This window comes from Staurois parvus, unplaced genomic scaffold (genome assembly GCF_062004578.1).
Source record: "Staurois parvus isolate SC_StPar_1 unplaced genomic scaffold, SC_StPar_1.0 ptg002776l, whole genome shotgun sequence".
In the NCBI taxonomy this organism is placed as follows: Eukaryota; Metazoa; Chordata; class Amphibia; order Anura; family Ranidae; genus Staurois; species Staurois parvus.
The window spans coordinates 115,702-142,896 of NW_028320572.1; the positions used below are offsets into that span (position 1 = coordinate 115,702).

Below are 27,195 nucleotides of genomic sequence, written 5' to 3' on the forward strand. Positions count from 1 at the left end.
AAGTTTGTTGAGCGGTCACATGAGCCTGGAGCCGCGTACTGGAGATAACGGGACGGGGAAACAATCATCAGACGGGGAGAGAGGCGGCTAATCACAGCATCCAACTCTAGACATGGACTATCTATGGAGACTTCTCACCATCTCTGTCCTCATAGCAGGTAGGACATCTGCCTTTTTCCATCTTGACCTCCGTTGGAGTCACTAGGTCAGCGATTCTCCACTCTGCTACTTACCCACCTTGGGTAGGTCTTGTTTTCAGGACTTTCCTCAGGTCCATTCTGACCCAGGAACAGATCCAATGTCTGTGTTATACAGTATAAGAGAAAACCTGCAAACATGGCCTGCTGGTGTACATGGGGGGCCCTCACTGTCCATTAAAAATAGAGGGAAGGAGTGACAGTAAAGCCGTGTACTCTGGTGTGTGAGGGCCCTTGAAGTATGGGTGCGGGATTGATTTAAAATGTATGTTGCCAAAACTCTAGAAGACAAATTGAATGTATTGCACCGGTCCTTAGATGTGGTGGACGCATTAGTTTTCTTTTATCAGGCTTTTATTTCTTTTATTTTTGCCAGCCAGACTTCCTACGGGAACAGCGCTCACCGCACTGTTTCCATGAGGGAGCAGCGTTGGACAGGACTAGGGAAGCCCCCCTCCTTACCTTCTCCTTGTCTTTATAATATGGGGGTAATGGGGTTCTGTAGTCCACAGAGGTGCCAGCAGGGTTTTTGTTTTTGCACTTATTGAAGATCTTTCAATGGGGCATTTAATCGGCCAAAATGTATGAAATAAGAGAAGATCTTTGCTAAGATTTATAGACACATTGGCCGTATGGCCTTGGAGGACTGGGACTGGGGAACAGTGGAGGTCTTTGTTGGTGCCATCAGATCTTACATGCCACCAAATGTTCTTGCCGGATGGAAAAGTCTGATGGGCGAACCGGCGCCGGGGATAAATCTAGTATGGGCGGAGTCAGGAGGGAGTTAATAACCCTCCTTTGCAGATTCTGCTCCGTGTTGACGGTTGCATCTCCTAATTTCTGAAGATTTCTTCGCTCCATCAAATCTGACCTTCTCAAAATTCATTTTGTGAATGTCTTGTTCTGCCACATTCCAATGGTCGTTTTCATATCTGGTGCTTGGCCTGCTGTGTGTTCTGCAGAAAACGGAGAGCCATCAGACCAGGGGTCAGTAGTATGTATGGCAGTGTACAGGGGTCAGTAGTATGTAGGGCAGTGTACAGGGGTCAGTAGTATGTAGGGCAGTGTACAGGGGTCAGTAGTATGTAGGGCAGTGTACAGGGGTCAGTAGTATGTAGGGCAGTGTACAGGGGTCAGTAGTATGTAGGGCAGTGTACAGGGGTCAGTAGTATGTAGGGCAGTGTACAGGGGTCAGTAGGCTGTAGGGCAGTGTACAGGGGTCAGTAGTATGTAGGGCAGTGTACAGAGGTCAGTAGTATGTATGGCAGTGTACAGGGGTCAGTAGTATGTAGGGCAGTGTACAGGGGTCAGTAGTATGTAGGGCAGTGTACAGGGGTCAGTAGTATGTAGGGCAGTGTACAGGGGTCAGTAGTATGTAGGGCAGTGTACAGGGGTCAGTAGTATGTAGGGCAGTGTACAGGGGTCAGTAGTATGTAGGGCAGTGTACAGGGGTCAGTAGTATGTAGGGCAGTGTACAGGGGTCAGTAGTATGTAGGGCAGTGTACAGGGGTCAGTAGTATGTAGGGCAGTGTACAGGGGTCAGTAGTATGTAGGGCAATGTACAGGGGTCAGTAGTATGTAGGGCAGTGTACAGGGGTCAGTAGTATGTAGGGCAGTGTACAGGGGTCAGTAGTATGCAGGGCAGTGTACAGGGGTCAGTAGTATGTAGGGCAGTGTACAGGGGCCAGTAGTATGTAGGGCAGTGTACAGGGGTCAGTAGTATGTAGGGCAGTGTACAGGGGTCAGTAGTATGTAGGGCAGTGTACAGGGGTCAGTAGTATGTAGGGCAGTGTACAGGGGTCAGTAGGGTGTAGGGCAGTGTACAGGGGTCAGTAGTATGTAGGGCAGTGTACAGGGCTCAGTAGTATGTAGGGCAGTGTACAGGGGTCAGTAGTATGTAGGGCAGTGTACAGAGGTCAGTAGGCTGTAGGGCAGTGTACAGAGGTCAGTAGTATGTAGGGCAGTGTACAGAGGTCAGTAGTATGTAGGGCAGTGTACAGGGGTCAGTAGTATGTAGGGCAGTGTACAGGGGTCAGTAGTATGTAGGGCAGTGTACAGAGGTCAGTAGTATGTAGGGCAGTGTACAGGGGTCAGTAGTATGTAGGGCAGTGTACAGGGGTCAGTAGTATGTAGGGCAGTGTACAGGGGTCAGTGGTATGTAGGGCAGTGTACAGGGGTCAGTAGGCTGTAGGGCAGTGTACAGAGGTCAGTAGTATGTAGGGCAGTGTACAGGGGTCAGTGGTATGTAGGGCAGTGTACAGAGGTCAGTAGGCTGTAGGGCAGTGTACAGAGGTCAGTAGTATGTAGGGCAGTGTACAGGGGTCAGTGGTATGTAGGGCAGTGTACAGAGGTCGGTAGGCTGTAGGGCAGTGTACAGAGGTCAGTAGTATGTAGGGCAGTGTACAGAGGTCAGTAGTATGTAGGGCAGTGTACAGGGGTCAGTAGTATGTAGGGCAGTGTACAGGGGTCAGTAGTATGTAGGGCAGTGTACAGGGGTCAGTAGTATGTAGGGCAGTGTACAGGGGTCAGTAGTATGTAGGGCTAGTATGTAGGGCAGTGTACAGAGGTCAGTAGTATGTAGGGCAGTGTACAGAGGTCAGTAGTATGTAGGGCAGTGTACAGGGGTCAGTAGTATGTAGGGCAGTGTACAGGGGTCAGTAGTATGTAGGGCAGTGTACAGGGGTCAGTAGTATGTAGGGCAGTGTACAGGGGTCAGTAGTATGTAGGGCAGTGTACAGGGGTCAGTGGTATGTAGGGCAGTGTACAGGGGTCAGTAGGCTGTAGGGCAGTGTACAGAGGTCAGTAGTATGTAGGGCAGTGTACAGGGGTCAGTAGGCTGTAGGGCAGTGTACAGAGGTCAGTAGTATGTAGGGCAGTGTACAGGGGTCAGTGGTATGTAGGGCAGTGTACAGAGGTCAGTAGGCTGTAGGGCAGTGTACAGAGGTCAGTAGGCTGTAGGGCAGTGTACAGAGGTCAGTAGTATGTAGGGCAGTGTACAGGGGTCAGTGGTATGTAGGGCAGTGTACAGAGGTCAGTAGGCTGTAGGGCAGTGTACAGAGGTCAGTAGTATGTAGGGCAGTGTACAGGGGTCAGTGGTATGTAGGGCAGTGTACATAGGTCAGTAGGCTGTAGGGCAGTGTACAGAGGTCAGTAGTATGTAGGGCAGTGTACAGAGGTCAGTAGTATGTAGGGCAGTGTACAGGGGTCAGTAGTATGTAGGGCAGTGTACAGGGGTCAGTAGTATGTAGGGCAGTGTACAGGGGTCAGTAGTATGTAGGGCAGTGTACAGGGGTCAGTAGTATGTAGGGCAGTGTACAGGGGTCAGTAGTATGTAGGGCAGTGTACAGGGTTCAGTAGTATGTAGGGCAGTGTACAGGGGTCAGTAGTATGTAGGGCAGTGTACAGAGGTCAGTAGTCTGTAGGGCAGTGTACAGAGGTCAGTAGTCTGTAGGGCAGTGTACAGAGGTCAGTAGTATGTAGGGCAGTGTACAGGGGTCAGTAGTATGTAGGGCAGTGTACAGAGGTCAGTAGTATGTAGGGCAGTGTACAGAGGTCAGTAGTATGTAGGGCAGTGTACAGAGGTCAGTAGGCTGTAGGGCAGTGTACAGAGGTCAGTAGTATGTAGGGCAGTGTACAGAGGTCAGTAGTATGTAGGGCAGTGTACAGAGGTCAGTAGGCTGTAGGGCAGTGTACAGAGGTCAGTAGTATGTAGGGCAGTGTACAGAGGTCAGTAGGCTGTAGGGCAGTGTACAGAGGTCAGTAGTATGTAGGGCAGTGTACAGAGGTCAGTAGTATGTAGGGCAGTGTACAGAGGTCAGTAGGCTGTAGGGCAGTGTACAGAGGTCAGTAGTATGTAGGGCAGTGTACAGAGGTCAGTAGTATGTAGGGCAGTGTACAGAGGTCAGTAGGCTGTAGGGCAGTGTACAGAGGTCAGTAGTATGTAGGGCAGTGTACAGAGGTCAGTAGGCTGTAGGGCAGTGTACAGAGGTCAGTAGTATGTAGAGCAGTGTACAGGGGTCAGTAGTATGTAGGGCAGTGTACAGAGGTCAGAAGTATGTAGGGCAGTGTACAGAGGTCAGTAGTATGTAGGGCAGTGTACAGAGGTCAGTAGGCTGTAGGGCAGTGTACAGGGGTCAGTAGTATGTAGGGCAGTGTACAGGGGTCAGTAGTATAGGGCAGTGTACAGAGGTCAGTAGTATGTAGGGCAGTGTACAGGGGTCAGTAGTATGTAGGGCAGTGTACAGAGGTCAGTAGTATGTAGGGCAGTGTACAGAGGTCAGTAGGCTGTAGGGCAGTGTACAGGGGTCAGTAGTATAGGGCAGTGTACAGAGGTCAGTAGTATGTAGGGCAGTGTACAGGGGTCAGTAGTATGTAGGGCAGTGTACAGGGGTCAGTAGTATGTAGGGCAGTGTACAGAGGTCAGTAGTATGTAGGGCAGTGTACAGGGGTCAGTAGTATGTAGGGCAGTGTAAAGGGGTCAGTAGTATGCAGGGCAGTGTACAGGGGTCAGTAGTATGTAGGGCAGTGTACAGGGGTCAGTAGTATGTAGGGCAGTGTACAGGGGTCAGTAGGGCATAGTACAAGGGCGTTAGGAGAGCACAGTACAGGAAGGGGTTAGGAGGGTACAGTACAGAGGGGGATCAGGGGGCACAGTATGGGGGGGGGTGTTCAGGAGGGCACAGTACAGAGAGTGATCAGGTGGCACAGTATGGGGGGTTCAGGAGGGCACAGTACAGAAGGGGATCAGGTGGCACAGTATGGGGGTGTTCAGGAGGGCACAGTACAGAGGGGGTTCAGGAGGGCACAGTATGGGGGGGTTCAGGAGAGCACAGTACAGAAGGGGATCAGGTGGCACAGTATGGGGGTGTTCAGGAGGGCACAGTACAGAGGGGGTTCAGGAGGGCACAGTATGGGGGGGTTCAGGAGAGCACAGTACAGAAGGGGATCAGGTGGCACAGTATGGGGGGGGGTTCAGGAGGGCACAGTACAGAAGGGGATCAGGTGGCACAGTATGGGGGGGTTCAGGAGGGCACAGTATGGGGGGTTCAGGAGGGCACAGTATGGGGGGGTTCAGGAGAGCACAGTACAGAAGGGGATCAGGTGGCACAGTATGGGGGGGGGGTTCAGGAGGGCACAGTACAGAAGGGGATCAGGTGGCACAGTATGGGGGGGTTCAGGAGGGCACAGTATGGGGGGTTCAGGAGGGCACAGTATGGGGGGGGGTTCAGGAGGGCATAGTACAGAAGGGGATCAGGTGGCACAGTATGGGAGGGTTCAGGAGGGCACAGTATGGGGGGTTCAGGAGGGCACAGTATGGGGGGGTTCAGGAGAGCACAGTACAGAAGGGGATCAGGTGGCACAGTATGGGGGGGTTCAGGAGGGCACAGTATGGGGGGTTCAGGAGGGCACAGTATGGGGGGTTCAGGAGGGCACAGTATTGCGGGAAGTAGTCTATGGTACAGAGCGGTGTCCTCATGTAGAGCTGTGCAGGGAAGCTGCTGTGACACATTTACCTGTTTTGCAGTGCTGATCTACGCCTGAGATGAAGGGGAGAGGAGGGCCGGTGGGGATCAGCGCAGTACACTCAGGGTAGCTCAAGCTATCCCTCCTGAATGCTGTAGGAGCCAACCGCAAATCATAGGCAGCCCTTGTGTTCCTTGTCCTGAAGCCACACATATGTAGGGGGCGTGCTGAGCTAATAGTACCTCTGCTGCCTATGACTGGCTGTTGGCTTTGACAGACTTCCAGCTGAATATCTCAGGTGGCTTCGGCCTCATGTATAAATATATCCGAACTCATGAGGTATCTCGCTTCCCTGCGCTGCTCTGCAAAAGGCAGAGGTATACTGAGGGCCCACCAATGCAGGGACATGAATGTGATCTCCTCTTTATCTGTCCATGATTGATGTGTTGCCGACCCCCTGATATAGAAGAATCAGGACCCCCCTTCTTTCTGCTGGGATCCCTCTAGTGATAAAAAATCTGAAGGAATCAGGACCTCCTTCCTCCTGCCGGTGACCCCTCTAGTGATATAAAGATCTATATAGAGGAATCAGGACCTCCTTCCTCCTGCCGGTGACCCCTCTAGGGATATAAAGATCTATGTAGAGGAATCGGGACCTCCTTCCTCCTGCCGGTGACCCCTCTAGTGATATAAAGATCTATGTAGAGGAATCGGGACCTCCTTCCTCCTGCCGGTGACCCCTCTAGTGATATAAAGATATATGTAGAGGAATTGGGACCTCCTTCCTCCTGCCGGTGACCCCTCTAGTGATAGGATCTACATAGAGGAATCGGGACCTCCTTCCTCCTGCCGGTGACCCCTCTAGTGATAGGATCTACATAGAGGAATCGGGACCTCCTTCCTCCTGCCGGTGACCCCTCTAGTGATATAAAGATCTATATAGAGGAATCGGGACCTCCTTCCTCCTGCTGGTGACCCCTCTAGTGATATAAAGATCTATATAGAGGAATCGGGACCTCCTGCCGGTGACCCCTCTAGTGATATAAAGATCTATATAGAGGAATCGGGACCTCCTTCCTCCTGCCGGTGACCCCTCTAGTGATATATAGAGATATAGAGGAATCGGGACCTCCTTGCTCCTGCCGGTGACCCCTCTAGTGATATAAAGATCTATATAGAGGAATCGGGACCTCCTTCCTCCCCCTGGTGACCCCTCTAGTGATATAAAGATCTATATAGAGGGATCAGGACCTCCTTCCTCCTGCCGGTGACCCCTCCGGTGATATAAAGATCTATATAGAGGAATCAGGACCTCCTTCCTCCTGCCGGTGACCCCTCTAGTGATATAAAGATCTATATAGAGGAATCAGGACCTCCTTCCTCCTGCCGGTGACCCCTCTAGTGATATAAAGATATATGTAGAGGAATTGGGACCTCCTTCCTCCTGCTGGTGACCCCTCTAGTAATATAAAGATCTATATAGAGGGATGAGGACCTCCTTCCTCCTGCAGGTGACCCCTCTAGTGATTTAAAGATCTATATAGAGAACTGGGTAAAAACAACGGCTCCATCGGGGGATAGCGTTAAAAAATGAAGTTCAGAAAAGCCTTAGTCTGGTAGACAATATGGCGATGGCTCTCCTTGTCTGAGATTAGGGGCAGGAAGCAACCTTGGATAAAGAGAAGTAGCTGTCAGCACACTTGGCCAATCCTGATGAAAGCAGTTTCCTTTATCAATTTCTCTGAAGTAACAGCAGATAAGAATCCCAATAGTTGTGCACAAAGCAATGAGGACCACATTCAGCGTGGTTTATTATTACTACCCTTTGGCTGTGCTCCTGCAGACATGGATGTTGTTGCTGTGGAGGACAGTCATTTTTTACTGTTCATTAGGGGATCAACCTTGACCCACCAACAGAACTACTGCAAGCTGATTGAATGGTCAGCATGTAGGCAGGTGCAGTCCATTTTCTCCACTGTAGGTGGCCATTCCACGCAAGAAATTCTGAAGCCTGGAGCTGCAGTTTTGCATTTGGCCAGGGTCAGTGTCATTACTGGTATCATGAGGCCATACCTGGACCCTACAGAGGTTCACAGGCAGTCCAACTCTTCCAGGACGGCACATCAATACCTGCCATTGCCAGAAGGTTTGCTGTGTCTCCCAGCACAGTCTCAAGAGCATGGAGGAGGTTCCAGGAGACAAGAGCATGGAGGAGATTCCAGGAGACAAGAGCATGGAGGAGATTCCAGGAGACAGGCAGTTCCTCTAGGAGAGCTGGACAGAGCCGTAGAAGGTCCTTAACCCATCAGCAGGACCTGTATCTGCTCCTTTGTGCAAGGAGGAACAGGATGAGCCCTGCCAGAACCCTACAAAATGACCTCCAGCAGGCCACCGGTGTGAATGTCTTTGACCAAACAATCAGAAACCGACTTCATGAGGGCAGCCTGAGGGCCCGACATCCTCTAGTGGGCTCTGTGCTCACTGCCCAGCACCATAGAGCTGGATTGGCGTTTGCCATTGAACACCAGAATTGGCAGGTCCACCACTGGCACCCCGTGCTTTTCACAGATGAGAGCAGGTTCACCCTGAGCACATGTGACAGACGTGAAAGGGTCTGGAGAAGCCGTGGAGAAAGTTCTGCTGCCTGTAACATGGTTCAGTATGACCGTTGTGGTGGTGGGTCAGTGATGGTCTGGGGAGGCATCTCCATGGAGGGACACACAGACCTCTACAGGCTAGACAATGGCACCCTGACTGCCATTAGGTATGGGGTCCTGGGTTCCTCCTGGTGTAGTGGGTCCTGTGCTCCTCCCGGTGCAGTGGGTCCTGGGTTCCTCCTGGTACAGTGGGTCCTGGGTTCCTCCTGGTGCAGTGGGTCCTGGGTTCCTCCTGGTGCAGACAATGCCCGGCCTCATGTGGGGAAAGTATGCAAGCAGTTCCTGGAGGATGAAGGAATTGATACCACTGAATGGCCCCCACGCTCGCCTGACCTAAATCCAATAGAACACCTCTGAGATGTCATGTTTCAGTTCATCCGACGACGCCAGGTTGCACCTCTGGTTGACTATCCAAGAGCTCAGGGATGTCCTGGTCCAGAACTGGGAGGAAATCCCCCAGGACACCATCTGTGGTCTCATTAGGAGCCTCCCCCGATGTTGTCAGGCACGCATACAAGCACGTGGGGGCCACACAAACTACTGAGGACCATTCTGAGTTGCTGCAATGACATTTCAGCACAATGGACTCGCCTGCTGCATGATTTCTTCTTCTTTGATTTTCGGGGTGTCTTTGATTTCAGTCCTCTGTAGGTCGATCATTGTCATTTCCATCAAACGATGGGGCGTCCTTACGTTCCTCACCCATCACCCGTCCATGTCAGTATAGAGATCCAGCAGGAGATTCCTCCCCATTGAGATCTGATGGGTTTTCAAAGTCTTCCTGTCATTTTTTGAGCCGTGTATGTATGCAATTAACCACTTGCCGTCTGGCCGCTGTTTATAAACGGCAGGACGGTGGCACTCCAGGGGCGGGTTGCCGTTCATAAATGGCACCTGCATTTTCAAGCTGTGCACGCTCCCTGGGACACAGTGGAACACCGATCATCGTACGGGAACTCTCTGCGAGGTCCCGATCATGTGATTACTGATTGGCCAATCAGTGATCACATGCAGAGTAGTAAGCAAGATCTCACTTCTGACATCATTGCTTACTATGTGTGAAATCTGTGAATGATCACAGAGGTCACATGGTACAGGGCTATTCACAACAGCCTTGTACCATGTGACAAGCTGTGACCAATCACAGCTCAAACAGCATTTCTCAATGGCTGCAAGAATGCAGCCAGAGAGGAGGAGAAATGATTGCTTTTGCATCCTTTATGGGTGTTGGAGCAATCAATGTAAAGAAAAAAAAAATCTTCATCACCCCCCACAAGTAGTACAGTGTCACCATGGTGACCCTGTTCTGCTAGCGTGACAGTATGTAAAAAAAAACCCATAAATAATAATATAAAAAAATTAAATAAAAATGTAAATTTTTTTTTTTTAAATTATCATTTTTGGTTATAAACTAATTTGGGTTATTTTTTTTTTACTAAAAAGATAACTGAATAAATTTTGGCCAAGATTCATGAAGAAAGATTATTTATTTGCAAAATTTTATAAGAAAAACACTTTTTTTCAAATTTTTTGTACTTTTTCATTTATATAGCAAAAAAAAAAAAATCCCAGCGGTGAATAAATAGCATCAAAATAAAGTTTTATCTGTCTCAAAAAAAATGCTCAAAAATTCATACGGGTACAGTGTTGCATGACCGCGCAATTGTCATTCAAAGTGTCCGGACTGGAAGGGGGGTGAAAGTGTCCGGACTGGAAGGGGGCGAAAGTGTCCGGACTGGAAGGGGGTGAAAGCGTCCGGACTGGAAGGGGGTGAAAGCGTCCAGACTGGAAGGGGGGGAAAGCGTCCAGACTGGAAGGGGGGGGAAAGCGTCCGGACTGGAAGGGGGGGAAAGTGTCCGGACTGGAAGGGGAGGAAAGTGTCCGGACTGGAAGGGGGTGAAAGCGTCCGGACTGGAAGGGGGCGAAAGTGTCCGGACTGGCAGGGGGTGAAAGCGTCCGAACTGGAAGGGGGGGAAAGTGTCCGGACTGGAAGGGGAGGAAAGTGTCCGGACTGGAAGAGGGTGAAAGTGTCCGGACTGGAAGGGGGGGAAGTGTCCAGACTGGTAGGGGGGAAAGTGTCCAGACTGGAAGGGGGGAAAGTGTTCGGACTGGAAGGGGCGAAAGTGTCCGGACTGGAAGGGGGCGAAAGTGTCCGGACTGGAAGGGGGTGAAAGCGTCCGGACTGGAAGGGGGTGAAAGCGTCCAGACTGGAAGGGGGGGAAAGCGTCCGGACTGGAAGGGGGGGGAAAGCGTCCGGACTGGAAGGGGGGGAAAGTGTCCGGACTGGAAGGGGAGGAAAGTGTCCGGACTGGAAGGGGGTGAAAGCGTCCGGACTGGAAGGGGGCGAAAGTGTCCGGACTGGCAGGGGGTGAAAGCGTCCGGACTGGAAGGGGGTAAAAGTGTCCGGACTGGAAGGGGCGAAAGTGTCCGGACTGGAAGGGGGCGAAAGTGTCGGGACTGGAAGGGGGCGAAAGTGTCCGGACTGGAAGGGGGTGAAAGTGTCCGGACTGGAAGGGGGTGAAAGCGTCCGGACTGGAAGGGGGTGAAAGCGTCCGGACTGGAAGGGGGGGGAAAGCGTCCGGACTGGAAGGGGGGGAAAGTGTCCGGACTGGAAGGGGAGGAAAGTGTCCGGACTGGAAGGGGGTGAAAGTGTCCGGACTGGAAGGGGGGGAAGTGTCCAGACTGGAAGGGGGGGAAAGTGTCCAGACTGGAAGGGGGGAAAGTGTCCAGACTGGAAGGGGGTGAAAGTGTCCGGACTGGAAGGGGAGGAAAGTGTCCGGACTGGAAGGGGGTGAAAGTGTCCGGACTGGAAGGGGGGGAAGTGTCCAGAATGGAAGGGGGGAAAGTGTCCGGACTGGAAGGGGGGGAAAGTGTCCGGACTGGAAGGGGGGAAAGTGTCCAGAATGGAAGTGGTTAAAATAGAATAACTGCTTTATATTATCCTATAAGTAAGTCATACAATTATTGTTATATGTTTTCCTTGTTCTGGAGGTTTTTCTGGCCACCACCAGCTGCCTCCTCAATCCATACACCACCGGCAGCCCCGGTATCGGGTAGCATCCACCATGCGCCAACCATGGCACTTTCGGCTGGACTCTCCGGTGGACACCCTGGAAGTGACTTCTCGGTTCATCCAGTCCATTTTAGCCATTTGCCCCCCCTCCAGTTAAAGCAGAGGCCCCAGGATACAGCATCTTCACCACTGCCTTAATTCTAGTGTCTGCCTGCAGGAGGAGGGTCTGGAGTGGCAAATAACTTGAGAGAGCGTGAGGAGCAAGATGGCGGGCACCTGGAAAGCTGAATCGCTGCGAAGGTGTACCAAGATGGCAGGGTTACTGTAAAAAGCATATTGAGTGAGGGTGTACTTAGATGGAGCAGAGAGGCCTGAGAGTGGACTTTACTGGAGCAGATGCTACTGTAGAGGAGTACAAAGATGGCAGACACCAATCATGAGACAGTATTATCACATTCCACCAGGGGCGGACTGATAACTCATGGGGCCCCCGGGCAATAGGGGATCATGGGGCCCCTGTGTCCTTGCCCAAACTCAGAAAAGCCTATGAAAAAGGTACCAGGGGCATCTCATGGGGCCCCTACTGACCTCGGGCAGTGCCCAAGTTTCCAAATGGTCAGTCCGCCCCTGCATTCCACTACGGGTAGTAGTATCCCTTTTAGTATCAGAGCATTTGCATAAGTACTCCTGCAAATGCTTAGTATTGGCTCCGATACCGACCCCAGTACAACACTAGTGCCAACTTGTAGTCTCCATCCCGCTTCTTCTTGGATAGGACAGCCACCCACCTGTTGCTGAGTTAAACTTTCCTCCATATTGTGTCACGCTTCCATGTAGGGTGGGCACCTCATCCCTTTAAAATCGAACACATATTAATGACACGGGTTCTGTGGCTGACTAAGGTGGTAATTAAACTCACTTTAAGCGTGACACTCCATCTAATACTTCAGTAGAGTATGGAATTCTCTATAAAGGCGCTAACACCTGGTTATACCTATCCCCTTACCACGTATCCTGTACACCCCGTACCGCATTGGCAGCAAGGCCATCTAGTGGCAGGCAGTCTAATAGCACCTGCCAACATACCTGTAGCTGCTGGTGAGTTTACCACGGTTAAGGCTGTGTATGTTCCCATTTTACATCCTCGTGGTCCCTCTTGGAGCTTCAGTTGTCATGGTAGATCAGCTGAGAACCAGTAATGTGTGTTATGGGTACATCATAGACATCAGACCCTGATCTTTCCTAGCCTCTTGGTTGATCTCTTCAGAGTTGCATCGTACCAGCATTGGGCTCCATTCCAGTCATTTCCCAGTTGGCCTTATGTAGACTGGAGAGATTTTAGATGATTTCTGCTTAACTGTCAGATAGTTTTGATGCGAATCATTTCAGTGACAGTTCTGTTAAATGTTGCTTTATTCAGCAAAAACATAATCTGCCATAACTGCCATTGCGATGTCACTCAACTGTCTTCATTTTGTGTTTTTATTGCAGAGTGTTTCGGTGACAGTCAAGCTGTCAGACCAACATTGTCTTCTACGCAGATTACAACAACTCCGCAGTGTGTCAATTGTCCAAAAAAGACTACTACACGCCACACGACCACGCATTCCACACTACATACAAACCACACCACAGTTGCCCCAACAACGGCTCATACCAATCATACAACTGAACCCCCTACAACGGCCCATACCAATCATACAACTCAACCCCCTACAACGGCCCATACCAATCATACAACTCAACCACCCACAACGGCCCATACCAATCATACAACTCAACCACCCACAACGGCCCATACCAATCATACAACTCAACCACCCACAACGGCCCATACCAATCATACAACTCAACCACCCACAACGGCCCATACCAATCATACAACTCAACCACCCACAACGGCCCATACCAATCATACAACTGCTCCACACACATCGGCACACACCAATCACACAACTCAAGCATCCACAACTGCACCGAGCAACCACACTTCTACACCACACACTAACCACACAACTCCTCATACCACACCTTCCCCACTACCCCCTCCCACAGAGTACTTTGTGAATGGTACGTCGGGAGTTTGTCTAAGGATAAAGGCGGTCTTCATATTGACGTTCAGCAACACCACCTTCCCAAATGTAAGTTACTGCTCATAGGTGAGTCATTTAGCAGAAGTCCTGGGCACCATCTAGAAGATGATCTCGTAGAATGCAATATTTGGGGAACAGTATTGGCCAGAAGTAAGGAAAATATTGAACTGTGGGGTACAAAACTAGAGAGATCAGCAGCAGGAGGAAGGAGGTCCTGATTCCTCTATATAGAGCCATATATCACTAGAGGGGTCACCGGCAGGAGGAAGGAGGTCCTGATTCCTTAATATAGATATTTATATCACTAGAGGGGTCACCAGCAGGAGGAGAAGGTCCTGTATAGGTCCTCTATATAGATCTTTATATCACTAGAGGGGTCACTGGCGGGAGGAAGGAGGTCCTGATTCCTCTATATAGATCTTTATATCACTAGAGGGGTCACCGGCAGGAGGAAGGAGGTCCTGATTCCTTAATATAGATATTTATATCACTAGAGGGGTCACCAGCTGGAGGAGAAGATCCTGTATAGGTCCTCTAAATAGATCTTTATATCACTAGAGGGGTCACCGGCGGGAGGAAGGAGGTCCTGATTCCTCTATATAGATCCTATCACTAGAGGGGTCACCGGCAGGAGGAAGGAGGTCCCCATTCCTCTATATAGATCTTTATATCACTAGAGGGGTCACCGGCAGGAGGAAGGAGGTCCCCATTCCTCTATATAGATCTTTATATCACTAGGGGGGTCACCGGCAGGAGGAAGGAGGCCCTGATTCCTCTATATAGATCCTATCACTAGAGGTGTCACCAGCAGGAGGAAGGAGGTCCCCATTCCTCTATATAGATCTTTATATCACTAGAGGGGTCACCGGCAGGAGGAAGGAGGTCCTGATTCCTCTATATAGATCTTTATATCACTAGAGGGGTCACCGGCAGGAGGAAGGAGGTCCTGATTCCTCTATATAGATCTTTATATCACTAGAGGGGTCACCAGCTGGAGGAGAAGATCCTGTATAGGTCCTCTAAATAGATCTTTATATCACTAGAGGGGTCACTGGCGGGAGGAAGGAGGTCCTGATTCCTCTATATAGATCCTATCACTAGAGGGGTCACCGGCAGGAGGAAGGAGGTCCCCATTCCTCTATATAGATCTTTATATCACTAGGGGGGTCACCGGCAGGAGGAAGGAGGCCCTGATTCCTCTATATAGATCCTATCACTAGAGGTGTCACCGGCAGGAGGAAGGAGGTCCTGATTCCTCTATATAGATCTTTATATCACTAGAGGGGTCACCGGCAGGAGGAAGGAGGTCCTGATTCCTCTATATAGATCTTTATATCACTAGAGGAGTCACCGGCAGGAGGAAGGAGGCCCTGATTCCTCTGTATAGATCTTTATATCACTAGAGGGGTCTGAAGGTTGAAACTTATCAGAAGAGATGAAGGAGCCCAAAGTATCTAAGCTCAAAAATTAAAAATGTATTATACTGCAGCTTACTATTCAGTGTAGTTGCTGAATTGATTTCCTTGTTTTAGTCCATGGGTGGGTACATTTACTCCTCTACTGTATCTCTGGAGGAAGCTCTGATTTTGACCAGCACAGGCTGGACTTCAAACATGGTCGCCATTGTTCATCTCCATGCCACCAAATGTTAAGACTGGCAAGCTGCAATACATAAACATCTTGTTTCGGGGTTTATGAACACTTTAATATATACAACTTACAATGAAGAGATGGAAACAAAGGGGAGGGGAACGTGACTGAATCCTTTAAATACATGAAAGGTGGGAATAAGGTTCAGGAGGGCAGGATTTCTAGTATGAAGATAGGACCAAGAACACGGGGACATGACCTCAAACTAGCATGAGAAATGTTCAAAACTAATCTTTGAAAGTATTATTTTACTGGAAGAGTAGTGGATGCTTGGAATAGACGTCCAGCAGAGGTAGTGGGTCAGACAACAGTAGGTGAATATAAAGTGTATCTGAACCCTAAAATCTTCCTTCAGTGAAGTGTCCTCCGGTAATAATCTGTATTTGGGACATACTCCAACATGGCATCTTTTTAAGTCCATTGCCATCTCTTGTAGTGCTCTCCTAGAATAGGTTGCTGGAGAGGTTCAGGTACATGCAGTTCATTAGCTGCTCTGTAATCATTGGAGTAGTGTGTGATTTTTTTTTGGCTGTTCTGGGTCTCATCATTGGCTGCAGGCTTGATTGTTTTCCCCTGCCTTCTAATGGATTCTAAAATGTAGTGGGTTGGAAGAGGTAGACCCTGGGCCTGAATATTCATGTGGTCTCAGCTAATCCCTGGGGGAGAAGATACCCAGTAGGTGGCTGAGGAGCATAAATAGTCTGGGGCCTGGAGTAGCAGGGTGTTTGTCCAGGAAGAGGAGACCCAGCCTGAAGGGCTGATGCCTGTCTGGGTGGTGTAGCCAGAGTCTACAGGAGTTCATCAAGGTTGAAGATCAGGTAGAGCTGGGGGGGGGGGGGCTGTTCTCTGGATGTAGCTGGAGCCAAACCAAGAGGATTCACTGAGTTGCTGTACACACCACTACATGCTTTGTTAATATCATCTGATATAAATGAGCCTCAGAATGTTTCTCTCAATATGATTTCTTCAGTAATAGGTCCTCTATCATGGCAGTAGAAGGGGCACTGCAGCTGACCGTCAATCATAGTGTGGCCTTCTCCCGGATTCCATGTTTGTCCAGTGACTATTAATGGTCCATATTTGTAACAATTGTGAGAATTTTTAGGGTCTGGTCAAGCTGACAGAGCTAGTTGGGGAACACTTCTCCAGACAAGGGGACGTGGGCTTGCTGTTGGCTTTCTGGTGAAAGCAGTAAAAAAAAGAGAATTCACTGAGAATCTGGCCTGGAAATTCACAGGAGAAGTGTCTGATCGATATTGGATGGAGGCATCCAAGAACATGGGGACAATGAGAGTATAGGCCTGAGCGCGGGATCCTAGTGACTCTGACCCTTGCTGCAGTGCTGTCGAATTGGGACCTGTCCCTTGCTTGGAGTCCCAGAGTTGCTTGTTCTCCATTTGTCTGTCAAGAAGGGAATTATTCTGAAGAGTGTAGTCAAGGCAAAGAGTGTCCTCTGATTTCTTTGTGCAATAAATTTTGGAGTATCCCCAAAGCCCACCCTGCAGACTAACCAAGTTCAACGAGCATTAAATCATAAAAAGACATTCCTGGCCTGGTCATTGAGTTGTGAGACTGTCCGAGTTATAGTGTGCCTGGCTGCCTGTACAGCAAATAGGGAAGAGTACCTGGGGCTAATCAGCAGGGCCTGTCGGGGGTCTGTGCCACACTCTGTAATGTGACTAAGAGCTGTAAAAGTCAGAAAATAGCTGGTGATCCCACCAGTTCCCCTCTGAAGGAACCCCTTCCTGTTTCTAACTGACCATGCTTGGCAGAGGAGCAGGTCCACCCTATTATGATCAGTTTGTGTCCTTTCCTCTTATTTCGGAGCTACAAGATGCCATTGCGATGCACAGTATTTCTATAGTCCTGAATTCAGATTACTACTGGAGGATACTTCACTGGTCTCCATGGAGTGAAAGATTTCCTGAGACTTTTGACATCGGTGGAAGCTGAAGCTCTCTTATTGAGTCTCCAACCACCACCCATGGAGCTGGGAGAGGAAAAGGGGCATGAGCAGTCACATGACCACCAATCGAAGGCAAGAAAAAAAAGATTTATAGGACGACTTGATCTTTTTCTGCTATCACGTTTCTATGAGAGTCAATGTCAATGAATAAAATATAATCCTGGAAAAAGCAAATGATGATTAATTTAGCTTGTCCTGTCAAGACCCGTGATTACCAGATCATTGAGTATATGACATCCTATGGTCACATCCTAGGCTGTCAACAAAGGGCAGCACCAGGGGCGGACTGACAACTCATGGGGCCCCTGGCAATAGGGGATCATGGGGCATCGCCCACACTCAAACCACACTCAAAAAAGTCTATGAAAGGTACCAGGGGCATCTCATGGGGCCCCCTACTGACCCCGGGCCCTCAGGCAGTGCCGAGTTCCCAAATGGTCAGTCCGCCCCTGGGCAGCACCATATATTTGAAAACAACCTGCTATTATAATTGGTTGAAAAATAATGTTTCCCAAGTTCATATCATCTTGTAGTTATGATGGTCATAGTTATCACAGTCATAGCTATTGGAAGGGTCCTACCAAATACTGAAACATTCCATAATTGAACATCACAAATTTGCTGAATGTATGTGTCAGTCTTGGGTTTTAGGTGGTACAAGTCAATTAGTTTAACTTGCACTCTTCCTTGTGTTTCTTTCTGTTCTTCAGTACACCGTCCCAGCACCTCCGACCACAAAGGCCAAAGGAAGTTGCAGTCCTGACACAGCAGAGCTGATGTTGACCTTTCCAGATGGAAGTCTTAGCGTGACATTCAAAAAGGTATGGAGGAAGCCAATTGAATGGTGGACCTTTTAAATGCTTTTAATCCTTGGAGTATGGCAATAAAGATACATACAGTTGTGTTCAAATAATAGCAGTGTGTTGAAAAAAGTGACTGAAGCTGAAAATCCTTCTAATAGCTTTTATTTCCATCCACACAAATGCATTGGGAACACGACACATTCTATTCCAAATCACAACATGAAGAAAAATACATCAAATTTGTGTTGTTCCTCTAAAAAAATTGAAGAAAAGTGAATATTAGACGGTTCAAAAAAATCGCAGTGTTTGTATTCTTCTTTACAAACTCAAACATTCACTATATAAACTGAGAAATGTTTGAAGATTTTGCTTTCCTTTGAATGACTTCATGAATATTTGGTTGTAGTCGCACTGTTTCTGAGAACTGCTGTACATCTGTGTTGCATGGAGTCACCCAACTTCTGGCCCCTGTGATCAGGTATTCCAGCCCAGGATGATTGGACCACATTCCACAGTTCTTCTCTATTTCTTGGTTTTGCCTCAGAAACGGCATTTTTGATGTCACCCCACAAGTTTTCTATTGGATGAAGATCCGGGGATTGGGCTGGCCACTCCATAACGTCCATCTTGTTGGTCTGGAACCAAGATGTTGCCCGTTTACTGGTGTGTTTGGGGTCGTTGTCTTGTTGGAACACCCATTTCAAGGGCATTTCCTCTTCAGCATAAGGCATTATGACCTCTTCAAGTATTCTGATGTATTCAAACTGATCCATGATCCCTGGTATGCGATAAATAGGCCCAACACCGTAGTATGAGAAACATCCCCATATCATGATGCTTGCACCACCATGCTTCACAGTCTTCACAGTGTACTGTGGCTTGAATTCAGTGTTTGGGGGTCGTCTGACAAACTGTCTCCGCCCACTAGACCCAAAAAGAACAATCTTACTTCCATCAGTCCACAAAATGTTGCACCATTTCTCTTTAGGCCGGTCAATGTGCTCTTTGGCAGATTGTAACCTCTTCAGCACACGTCTTTTTCCCAACAGTGGGACTTTGCGGGGACTTCTTGCAGATAGCTTGGCTTCACATCGGCGTCTTCTAATTGTAACAGTCCTCACAGGGAACGTCACACCTTCTTTCATCTTCCTGGAGCTGATTGTTGGCTGAGTCTGCGCCATTTTGGCTATTCTTCTATCCATTCCAATGGTAGTTTTTCGCTTTCTTCCACGTCTTTCAGGTTTTGGTTGCCATTTTAAAGCATTTGCCATCATTTTAGCTGAGCAGCCGATCATTTTCTGCACTTCTTTATATGTTTTCCCCTCTCCAATCAACTTTTTAATCAAGGTACGCTGTTCTTCTGAACAATGTCTGGAACGACCCATTTTCCTCAGAATTTCAGAGAGAAATGCACTGTAACCAGCATGTCCAACATTTGCTGCCTTCCTTCCTTAAATAAGGGCAGTAATTGCCACCTGTTTATCAAAGAATGAATGACCTCACTAATAGAACTCCACACTGCTATTATTTTGAACACGCCCCTCAATGAGTGATTCAATGACACAGAATCAGCAGCATGCATGTCATGACTGTCGGGTCTGTTGGATTTCTATGACTCTACTACACCTGCTAGGAAATTATTTGCCATGTAGAAATAATTTCCACCAAAAACAGTGATTGATCCGGTTAGTGATGTCTGACGGCTATTATTTTGAACACAACTGTAAATACGAGAGGACTCATGGAACTGAATCTATAGGGTGGTGAGGTGTAACAGATATATGGACCGTGGAGGTAATTAGGCTATCCAGCAGGTACAGAGGTAGCTATCAGGGGAAGCCTTTTCTACTAAGAGAGGGGGGCTATCAGAATGGATAAGGAGGACAGTTTGGTATTTTGTATCCTGCAGTATAAATTGTATTCATGTAATATTTTCAATCTTTTTTGAAGGACCAGAAGAAAAGTTCATTTTATTTGGCAGCCGCCAACGTTACTGCACATAAAGGTAATACACCAAACACAACTTCAAACTTCTAGGATATGATAGAAACAAAGCCAAATCTTGGTAGCAATGTACGCAAATGCATTCGTTTAAAGGTCTCGCCTTCCAAAACTGATGTTTCAATGACTAGGAGATGCTGGAAAGTTGGCCTCCTTTGACGGTTTTTTCTATTTTTTGGGGACTTTCTTGGTGAGATCTCTGTGCTGAGTTCCTGGCTCTCCTATGAGGAGCTCCCACCATCCTTGCTCAGTTATTATTTTTTACATTATTCACCTACAATATAACAAGAGAAGCTGGAACATTCAACGTAGCACAGGAAACACCCAAGACTCCCAGGAGGACAAAGAGAGTTGAGAAATATGGAAGGGAAATATTACCACTAGAGTGTTCATATACGAAGCCAGACGCTGACTCTGCCCACCAGGCTCCATCTGTATCACATTTGGGTGAACCGACCATTTGGGCTCAGCACTGTATATTTCTTGCACTAGTTATGTCCAATATTGTATATTCCTTTAACGCCGTAGTCATTTTCACAATTGTTGACTTGTCTACTTAACTAGTTTATCCCACTAATTCCTGCGCAAGCACAATTTGTACCCATGTGCAGCACTGGTTCCTTGCTTATTGACCTTAGTCCCTGTTTACCATTGTATCCTCGTGCCCTAGCCTAGTCCTGCTCTGCACTGTATAGTTGTGGCCCCCTATTGTCTTAGACCAGGGGTGTCAAACTGGTGGCCCTCCAGCTGTTGCAAAACTACAAGTCCCATCATGCCTCTACTTTTGGGAGTCACGCTTGTAACTGTCAGTCTTGCAATGCCTCATGGGACTTGTAGTTTGGCGACAGCTGGAGGGCCACCAGTTTGACACCTGTGTCTTAAGACTATTTTTGTGACCTGGCCACAGTCAGTACTCAGTCTGGACACAGCAACCCTCATACAGGTTGAATCTTTGCCCAGAATTATTATATTCAGTCTTAGTCCTCGTCTATTTCCAGTTGCACTAGTCCTGACCATAAATGGTTTGGTTCCTGGTGCAGTGGCCCTAGCTGAGCTCAGCTTTCTTTCCATGCATTAATCTACAGTAGGCTGGGTTAGGACTTGTTTCTCTGTTGGCTCTTTTGGTCAATATTATTATACAGGATTTATATTTGAAGGGAGTTAATTAAATTAAAATCAAGACACGAGTGTCGAGAGGGCCCTGATTGTGGAAGCTTACAATCTAAAAGGGATGGACAAGAAGGGATACAAGAAAGTTCTAACCTTGTGGAGTTAAGTTGGTGGAGAAGGTAAAACTTCATTTTGGTGGAGACGAGATCGGCTTCTCTGAGTTTTCAGGCATTGCCAAATAGCGGCGAGTAGAAGATAGCAGGACAGATTGGGTTAGGGGGTTCCACAGGAGGAAAAAGGAAGAAGTCCTGGAGATCAGCAAGGGAGGAGCTAGGGAGCAGGAGGTTCTGGGAGGGGCGAAGAAGGTGATTTGGTTGATATTTTGAGATGAGGTTGGTGCCGTAGCTCAGGGCAGAGTTGTGAATGGCTTTCTATGTTGTATTTTGAAGTTTACTTGTTGGGTGATTGGACGCCAGTGGAAGGATTGGCAGAGCGGCTGACAAGGTGGGTGAGCCTGCTGTTGCAAAACTACAAGTCCCATCATCCCTCTACCTTTGGGAGTCATGCTTGTAACTGTCAGTCTTGCAATGCCTCATGGGACTTGTAGTTTGGCAACAGCTGGAGGGCCACCAGTTTGACACCTGTGTCTTAAGACTATTTTTGTGACCTGGCCACAGTCAGTACTCAGTCTGGACACAGCAACCCTCATACAGATTGGGTTAGGGGGTTCCAGAGGAGGAAAAAGGAAGAAGTCCTGGAGATCAGCAAGGGAGGAACTAGGGAGCAGGAGGTTCTGGGAGGAGAGAAGAAGGTGATTTGGTTGATATTTTGAGATGAGGTTGGTGCCGTAGCTCAGGGCAGAGTTGTGAATGGCTTTCTATGTTGTATTTTGAAGTTTACTTGTTGGGTGATCGGACGCCAGTGGAAGGATTGGCAGACCGGCTGACAAGGTGGGTGAGCCTAGCACCAGCATTCAGGATAGACTGAAGGGGGCATAGCCTGTGTAGACGTACTCCAACGAGGAGGGAGTTGCAAAAGACAAAAAGGGTCTGAGTTAGTTGCTTTGTGGTATCATTGGTAAAGAAGGGGCATTTTTTTGGGAAATGTTATGGAGGTCAAGGTGGCAAGATTTGATCAATGATTGGCTGAGGGATCGAAAGGAGAGGTCAGAGTCTAGGATTTCATCTAGCATCCTGGCATTACGGGAGGGGCTGATAGTTGTGGTATTGATCTTGATGGAAAAGTCTAGATGGTTGTGATACCTGTGATGGCTCCTATACTTTCTTTATATCAGTCTAGACAGGTATATAGTAGTACTGTTCACTTTGCATACTAGCTTTAGCCATGTCCAACCTTGGTTCCTTGGATACCAGCCCCCACCATTTGTCTTCGTACCCTCTGCAGGCATACTTAGACATACACTCTCTTTTTGCTTTACAGAGGCGGTCTCCGTATTTTCTGCATCTCTAAATGAGATGGTTACCCCACTTGGGCATGCTTATACCTGTAAAGATGTGAACGTGAACATTTCTTCTACGCTGAAACTTTTGCTCATGGATGTCAAGGCTCAGGCCATTGAACTAAAAGATGCCAACTTTGGACAAGGTAAGTCATGGCTGGAAGGTATTATTGATACTTATCCGTTGTCTGCATTTTACTGAGTAGGAAATTGTAGTGTACGGCCAACTTTAAAGCGGATCTTCACCCATAAATCGAAAGTACCTTCTGTCCACCCCTTCTCCGGTCTGCTGCCTGTATAGTGTAAAAGGGTTTGGTCCTGTCTTGGCAAATGATGTGTGCCGTACCTGCTGGGCCTTCTGGGATGTTTATGTCAGATATCTCAGGAGGCCTTACTGTTTCAATAAAAGAAGAGGAGAGGGAGGGCCTAGTACTGCATCATAGGGTGGCTCGCCTGGTAAACCCCGAGGAGCCGATGGGCCTCCCGTTGACTTCAGAAACAACATGGGGGAGTGGGACCAAGAGATGGCAGGACCGAGAGATGGCAGGACATGAAGAAATCTCAACGGGACAACACTGGATCCCCTGGATGGGTGAGTATCTGAAATATGCAGATTCCACCTCCTGGTAAGCGAGGGTAAAAGAAAAAAAAAAAAGGGGGGGTTGTGGCTTGGGTGTGGAGATCCACTTTAAGGTAAAATAGTGGCAGTGGAAATGTTTATTTGCTCCCGCCTCTTTCAAGAGCAGGGGTTACTGTGACCTGACCCATCCTCTCTGTCCAAATTCTGTACCTCACTGTCCTTGAAGGGTGACCCTCCTTAAAGAGACCCTGTCACCAGCATAGAAAATGCTGGTAAAAACATAGGAAAATCAAGCATATTGCATGCATACTTGGAACATTTTCCTTTCCATACAAGATTTTTTCATTTACTTGCAATGTGCTTTTGACCCTGCATAAAATTTGATTACTCCAGGAAGAGTCAATTCCCTAGCACATCCCCCTCCCTCCTCTCAGGTCATAGCCCTCTCCACCTTTGTAAGTGTCTATTACCTGTCTGTGCTAGCCCAGCTCCTCTGCCCCTCCCCTCAACCCCTTACATAACCTTTTATATAGCTGCTGGGGGAGGAGCAAAGAGGAACCAGAGGAATCAGGACCTCCTTCCTCCTGCTGGTGATCCCTCTAGTGATATATAGATCTATATAGAGGAATCGGGGCCTCCTTCCTCCTGTTGGTGACCCCTCTAGTGATATAAAGATCTATATAGAGGAATCAGGACCTCCTTCCTCCTGTTGGTGACCCCTCTAGTGATATATAGATGTATATAGAGGAATCGGGACCTCCTTCCTCCTGCCGGTGACCCCTCTAGTGATATAAAGATCTATATAGAGGAATCGGGACCTCCTTCCTCCTGCCGGTGACCCCTCTAGTGATAGGATCTATATAGAGGAATCAGGACCTCCTTCCTCCTGCCAGCGACCCCTCTAGGATCTATATAGAGGAATCAGGACCTCCTTCCTCCTGCCGGTGACCCCTCTAGTGATAGGATCTATATAGAGGAATCAGGACCTCCTTCCTCCTGCCGGTGACCCCTCTAGTGATAGGATCTATATAGAGGAATCCGGACCTCCTTCCTCCTGCCGGTGACCCCTCTAGTGATAGGATCTATATAGAGGAATCAGGACCTCCTTCCTCCTGCCGGTGACCCATCTAGTGACATAAAGATCTATATAGGGGAATCGGGACCTCCTTCCTCCTGCCGGTGACCCCTCTAGTGATATAAAGATCTATATAGAGGAATCAGGACCTCCTTCCTCCTGCCGGTGACCCCTCTAGTGATATAAAGATCTATGTAGAGGAATCGGGACCTCCTTCCTCCTGTTGGTGACCCCTCTAGTGATATAAAGATCTATATAGAGGAATCAGGACCTCCTTCCTCCTGTTGGTGACCCCTCTAGTGATATATAGATGTATATAGAGGAATCGGGACCTCCTTCCTCCTGCCGGTGACCCCTCTAGTGATATAAAGATCTATATAGAGGAATCGGGACCTCCTTCCTCCTGCCGGTGACCCCTCTAGTGATAGGATCTATATAGAGGAATCAGGACCTCATGTACACAATGCTTTGTAATTTGACTAGTTCTTTCTTCTCACCGCACATTTCCTCTTCTACATATAGAAGAGGAACTAGCATATTCTCAATAGACCATGTACATCGACACGGTGTGCTACCCTGGCTATTTATGGACCCGGGGTAAATTATACATTGCTCACTTCTCTAACTAAAGATCTATATAGTGGAATCAGGACCTCCTTCCTCCCGCCGGTGACCCCTCTAGTGATATAAAGATCTATATAGAGGAATCAGGACCTCCTTCCTCCTGCCGGTGACCCCTCTAGTGATATAAAGATCTATATAGAGGAATCAGGACCTCCTTCCTCCTGCCGGTGACCCCTCTAGTGATAGATCTATATAGAGGAATCAGGACCTCCTTCCTCCTTCTGGTGACCCCTCTAGTGATATATAGATCTATATAGAGGAATCGGGACCTCCTTCCTCCTGCCGGTGACCCCTCTAGTGATATAAAGATCTATATAGAGGAATCAGGACCTCCTTCCTCCTTCTGGTGATCCCTCTAGTGATATATAGATCTATATAGAGGAATCGGGACCTCCTTCCTCCTGCCGGTGACCCCTCTAGTGATATATAGATCTATATAGAGGAATCGGGACCTCCTTCCTCCTGCCGGTGACCCCTCTAGTGATATAAAGATCTATATAGAGGAATCAGGACCTCCTTCCTCCTTCTGGTGATCCCTCTAGTGATATATAGATCTATATAGAGGAATCAGGACCTCCTTCCTCCTTCTGGTGATCCCTCTAGTGATATATAGATCTATATAGAGGAATCGGGACCTCCTTCCTCCTGCCGGTGACCCCTCTAGTGATATAAAGATCTATATAGAGGAATCGGGACCTCCTTCCTCCTGCCGGTGACCCCTCTAGTGATATAAAGATCTATATAGTGGAATCGGGACTTCCTTCCTCCTGCCGGTGACCCCTCTAGTGATATAAAGCCAGGAGTCCTGGTGGGGACCCAAAAAGAAGAGGATTGGGGTTGCAGGTAAGTTCTATATAACATGTTTGTAATTTAAAAAAAAAATCACAACCTTTAGAATCACTTATATCAGAAAATGACTTTTTTTATTCTCTGTTATTCAGAATTGCCATTTTTTATCACATGATGGATTTCAAAGGAGAATGTTACAAAGTTGTAATAAGATTCATGGGTATGCCTCTCTCTCCCATCCCAGAGATGAATTGCTCCGATTCGCACACTCGCAGTAAGACAGTGCCGATTGTGGTCGGGATCGTCCTCCTGGTGCTGATCGTCGCCGTGGTAGCTGCGTACTTTATTGCTCGTAAATGTCGGCACAGATCGGCTGGATACCAACCTCTTTGACACCTTCTGGGAGGACAAAAACTAACATCGATCTCCAAAGATTAAAAAAAAAAAAAGATAACCTTCCCTGTTATGTTTTTTTAAACCATTTCCATTTGTGTCTTTTATAGTTTTGTATATTTTTCAGTTTTTTTTTTCCAATCTCAAACAATCGACTGGCGGGGTTCTTTTTGTGTGATTTACAAAGTCTGTAGGATATTTATGTTTGTTATTTAAAATAAAGGAGAGCCAACGACAAGGTTCACTCATCGATGTGGTACGTTCCTAGCACGAGGTCCTGGGTGTACCGACTGATCGGCCCAAGCCAATTCGGACACTTCTCTCCTACATGTAATAAATATACATTTGTATTGCAAGAAAATTACTTAGAACCCCCAAACACTTTATATACAGTATATATACACGGCTCAAAAAAAATAAAGTAAGACTTTGTAATCCGAGTCTAGCATCAAGTCCATGAACCTCCTGGGATATTGATCTGGTCTGGCAAGTCGCAGAGTGGGTTGTTAGTTTCAGCTGCTTTGGTGTTCATGAAATTACCAACAGGTGCACTAGATGGGAAATAATGAGACGACCCCCAAAACAGGAATGATTTTACAGGTGGTGGCCACTGACATTTTTTTCCCTACTCATCTTTTCTGACTGCTTTTCACTAGTTTTGCATTTGGCTAGGGTCAGTGTCACTACTGGTAGCATGAGGCCATACCTGGACCCTACAGAGGTTGCACAGGCAATCCAACTCCTCCAGGATGGCAGATCAATACGCGCCATTGCCAGAAGGTTTGCCGTGTCTCCCAGCACAGTCTCAAGAGCATGAAGGAGATTCCAGGAGACAAGAGCATGGAGGAGATTCCAGGAGACAAGAGCATGGAGGAGATTCCAGGAGACAGGCAGTTCCTCTAGGAGAGCTGGACAGGGCTATAGAAGGTCCTTAACCCATCAGCAGGACTGGTATCTGCTCTTTTGTGCAAGGAGGAACAGGATGAGCACTGCCAGAGCCCTACAAAATTACCTCCCGCAGGCCACTGGTGTGAATGTCTCTGACCGAACAATCAGAAACAGACCTCATGAGGGTGGCCTGAGGGCCCGACGTTCTCTAGTAGGCCCTGTGCTCACTGCCCGGCACCATAGAGCTGGAGCTGACAGACGTGAAAGGGTCTGGAGAAGCCGTGGAGAACATTCTGCTTCCTGTAACATGGTTCAGCATGACCGTTTTGGTGGTGGGTCAGTGATGGTCTGGGGAGGCATATCCATGGAGGGACACACAGACCTCTACAGGCTAGACAATGGTGTCCTGACTGCCATTAGGTATCGGGATGAAA

General features: G+C 48.1%; 1 protein-coding gene and 1 long non-coding RNA gene across 2 annotated transcripts; one reads left to right on the forward strand and one right to left on the reverse strand.

Moving 5' to 3' along the window:
- On the forward strand, nt 1-26,313 carry LOC149429144 (uncharacterized). Its single transcript, XM_089666685.1, has 6 exons — nt 1-158; nt 12,822-13,471; nt 17,750-17,860; nt 19,793-19,847; nt 22,394-22,558; nt 25,725-26,313. The coding sequence occupies exons 1-6, from the start codon at nt 113-115 to the stop codon at nt 25,871-25,873; spliced, it is 1,176 nt and encodes a 391-aa protein (XP_089522811.1). The 5' UTR covers nt 1-112; the 3' UTR covers nt 25,874-26,313.
- On the reverse strand, nt 534-5,848 carry LOC149429145 (uncharacterized). The gene is made up of 2 exons (XR_016310599.1): nt 5,711-5,848; nt 534-1,153 (listed from the first exon to the last, which is right to left on the reverse strand). It is a non-coding gene; the product is annotated as an uncharacterized LOC149429145 (long non-coding RNA).
- Nucleotides 26,314-27,195: the final 882 nt, after the last annotated feature.